Source organism: Condylura cristata, unplaced genomic scaffold, assembly GCF_000260355.1.
Source record: "Condylura cristata isolate star-nosed mole 26May11 unplaced genomic scaffold, ConCri1.0 scaffold00046, whole genome shotgun sequence".
In the NCBI taxonomy this organism is placed as follows: Eukaryota; Metazoa; Chordata; class Mammalia; order Eulipotyphla; family Talpidae; genus Condylura; species Condylura cristata.
Genome location: NW_004567147.1, coordinates 846292 through 850118, shown reverse-complemented (window position 1 = coordinate 850118; position 3827 = coordinate 846292). Strand labels below are relative to the sequence as shown.

The 3827-nt window shown below is 37.1% G+C and overlaps 1 protein-coding gene across 1 annotated transcript; it reads right to left on the bottom strand.

Annotated features, from left to right (window-relative positions):
- Positions 1–248: 248 nt before the first annotated feature.
- Positions 249–1211, bottom strand: LOC101628199 (olfactory receptor 2W1-like). The gene has a single exon (XM_004694739.1). It carries the CDS (start codon positions 1209–1211, stop codon positions 249–251), a length of 963 nt encoding a protein of 320 aa, XP_004694796.1.
- Between the last annotated feature and the right edge of the window lie 2616 nt (positions 1212–3827).

The window sequence follows — 3827 nt, the reverse complement described above, 5'->3', positions numbered from 1 at the left end:
AGGAGACCACATGGCGCGGCAGACCTCTCCTGACCCACCCGCTGCTCCCCTCAGCAGTGTACTTCCGTCTATCTGCCTGTTCTCTTCCCCACTCTGTCTCTGGTGAAGCCTCTCGCCGCCCCTGAGCTTCTGGCCTGTACCCCAGTTCTGTATCTACAAATAAATAAATCTTTAAAAAAAAAAAAAGGATATAGCATATTTTATGAAATTTATATATGAAATATAGCTATATGAAATTTAACATTTTTCTATGAATTCCATTTCCACTTTGATTTTGTAGATTCCTGGTCAATTCTCATTAGCTTCTTCAGTGCATCCTTCATGTCCTTATTCCTTAACGTGTAAATAAGAGGGTTGAGGCTTGGAGTGATGATAGTGTAAAAGAGGGTGAGGAATTTGCCTTGATCTTTGGAGGCACTATTACCTGGCCGCAGGTACATGTAGATAATAGTTCCATAGAAGATGGACACCACGGTGAGATGAGACCCACAGGTATTCATTGCTTTTCGTTGGCCTGCTTTTGATTTCATTCTCACCACAGCTTTAGCAATGTAGCCATAGGATATGAGGATAAGGATGAGAGGTGTAATGACAATGATAATTCCTAAAGCAAAAACAGACATTTCAACTGTTGTGGTATCTATACAGGCTAACTTGACCATAGCTGGCAACTCACACAAGAAATGTTCCAGACGGTTATTTCCACATCGAGGCAAATTCAGGGTGAGTGTACATAATATTACAGAAACCACAAAACTAGTACTCCAGACTGTGATTATCATCCTGAGACACAGGTGTGGGTTCATGATTACCAAATAATGCAAGGGTTTACAAATGGCTATAAAACGATCGTAGGACATAACAGCCAGGAGAAGGCACTCAATGGAACCCAGCCACATGTAAACATAGAGTTGAACGGCACAGCCCATATAACTGATGGTCTTATCAGGTCCCCACAAGTTAACCAGCATCTGGGGAATGATGCTGGTTGTGAAGCATAGATCTAGGAAGGATAGATTCCTGAGGAAGTAATACATTGGTGTGTGAAGATGGGAATCCAGAAGCGATGCAAGAATGATGGCTGTGTTACCCACTAGTGTAATTAAGTAGAAGATGGTGACAATTCCTGAGAGGACAATTTCCAGCTTGGGATGGTCAGAGAAGCCCAGCAGAATGAAACCTTCTAGAGAGCTATAATTGCTTTGGTCCATAGTTCTTCGGTGCCCAAATCCTGAGTGAGAAGAATAAGAAGAGGAGTTGGAGAAGTGTGTAGATGTAGATGATGACAAAGGAAGAGGAGGAGGAGGAGAGCAAAAAGGAGGAAGTGGGGAAGAGGGAGTACAGAAGGATGAGAGAGGACAAATTTGTCAACAGAGATTATCTAAATATAGAACTAAACAAAGGGAGAAGACTTATGTTTATAATTAAAAATAATGTATACTGGCCTCCGGTGGCACAGCAGGTTAAAGCAAAGCTCTACGAAGCTAAAGCCACTTCAGCATGAGTTCAATCCCCACCCTGGAGGTGATCCACATAGTGTGGCGGACCTCTCCTGGCCTGCCCACTGCTCCCTCAGCAGTGTGCTTCCTCCATCTGCCTGTTCTGCTCCCCACTCTGACTCCAGTGAATCCTCTCACTGCCCCTGCACCTTGGACCTGTACCCCAGTTCTGTATGCAAATAAATACATCTTTAAAAAAATAGTGGATACAGTAGATTATTGCTAAATAATATGGCATTTGTTGTAGATACTTTGATGGTGATACATTCAGTATTCTATTGTTATCTGTCTCACCTTAGTGAATTTACTCTTCAAGTTAAAGTCTAAACTTCTAACATGTAAATTTAAAAGTTCAAAATTGATTTGGTTTTTAAATCCTATGAGTCTCTGTAAAAGCTCAGTGACTTGATATAGTGGACATATTCTTTTACATGGTCAGGAGTTTACCTGTAAGATATAATTATTTGGCTAATGTCAGACTGAAAAAAAAGTGTTCCTCTTCTACTCTATCTTAGTGAATAGTACTTTTGATCTGCCAGCTTGTTATTTGGAGATAGAGCATTTATCCTTCACAGTATTATCTTCTCAATCCCAGTAGCTAACATCACCAAAAGTAGTCTATTTCAAAGCAAAAAAAAAAAAAAAGATATTTTAATTACCTTCTCATATTCTCTACCTTAATCTAAACAACTATCATCTCTTTATATTCTAACAATATTCTTCACTCCTTAACCCAGTGTTATGCCTTTAAATTCTTTTAAAATTCAATAAAATCACATTATCCCTATGATTAAAATTTATCTGTTGCTTTTCAGAAATATTTTAAGTCTTCAAAATGGCATGAATGGACCAAAAAAAGCCTCATTTTCATCTTGCAAGTCACTTTAAACATATTGACTCCTAACCTTCTACCATTTTGATTAATTCCCATCTAAAGCTCTCAGTACACTTCCCTTCTTTTCTGCATTCCTATTCATTCTGAGTCAATTCTTATTCTTCAGCCACTTACATATTTCTTGTTTAAAGAGGGATTCCCTCAATTCATAATCTTTTTTTGTGGCATATCATATACATATGGAAATTAACAGAGGGATGGGATAGCATAAAGATTTTTGTTCATGACTCTCTACATTATTCATATGGACCCAGACAAGTTATACATTTCTAAACTCAGCTCCTCATCTTTAAGAGTGAAGACAGGGAACTCCCTGGTGGTGTAGAAGTTGAATCTCAGTGCTTTCATGCCATCACCACTGTGGCCTGAGTTCGATCACCTGCCAGGGAGCTAACCCAATATGGCACAGTAAACTTCTCCTGTTTCATCTGCTGCTTCTACTAGCAGTGTATTTTAGTAAATCTGACTGTTCTGCCCTCCACTCTGTCTCTGATGAATCCTCTCACCCACCCCACCCCCATACTTCTGGCCTACACCCCAGTTTTGTATGTATAAATATATAAAAATAAATCTTAAAAAAAAGAATGGGGCAATAAATCTACTTGTGTTGAGGCAAAGATTAAGCAAATGTAACTTATTTAATGTAAGGTATTTAGAACAATACTTGGAAAATAGTATGCATCAATGATTATTAGTTACCACAATTACTATAGAAAGAAATTACACTCATGTACTATACAGTTATTTGTTTAACAACCCTATAGTAGTCTTTAAATAAGCTTTAAGAGGACAGATACCATGCCTCTTTTTCTTTTTTTTCATTCTATTCATAACACCTAACATATTTTATATAGGTGTGTGTGTGTAATTATACACCCACATATAAACAAATATTGAATATATTGGACATATACGTGCATACTTAAACACTGCAGCTAATATATATATTTCCCTTGTATATGTTTGAATAAAAGAGGAGTCCTTTAACTATGACAATTCAACAGAATGTCAATAATCCACCTTCATAATTTTTTATTTCTGAGTATAAAAACTTAATTATCACCAGAAACCAAAACAATATAAAGAAACTTTTCATTAATATCTAAATAGTAATCAAGAAAACACTAGAGAGTAAATCATATCAGATTTCTAGTCTTTCTTTTTCTCTCCCTGTAGCTGTGGTACAAAAAGCAATATGCCTTGAACTGTGTCCATGATTCAAAAGTAGATATACTTAGGAAGTTAGCTGGATATAGAGATGGAGATAGTTTTGAAAAAGCCAGCTAGTGACCTCCTCAGAATAAACTTTTTAAGTATCTTATTTTGAATGTTCATTCAACCATAGACCAAATTGGATAGAAGTAAAAAAATAACACTGAAATGTATTGTAAACTGGCACACACTATTAAAGTTCTATAATTTCTGAGCAGGGG

Bases quoted from the DNA above. Each gene is read 5' to 3' on its own strand.
- LOC101628199 (XM_004694739.1), bottom strand. From the start codon at position 1,211: ATGGACCAAAGCAATTATAGCTCTCTAGAAGGTTTCATTCTGCTGGGC.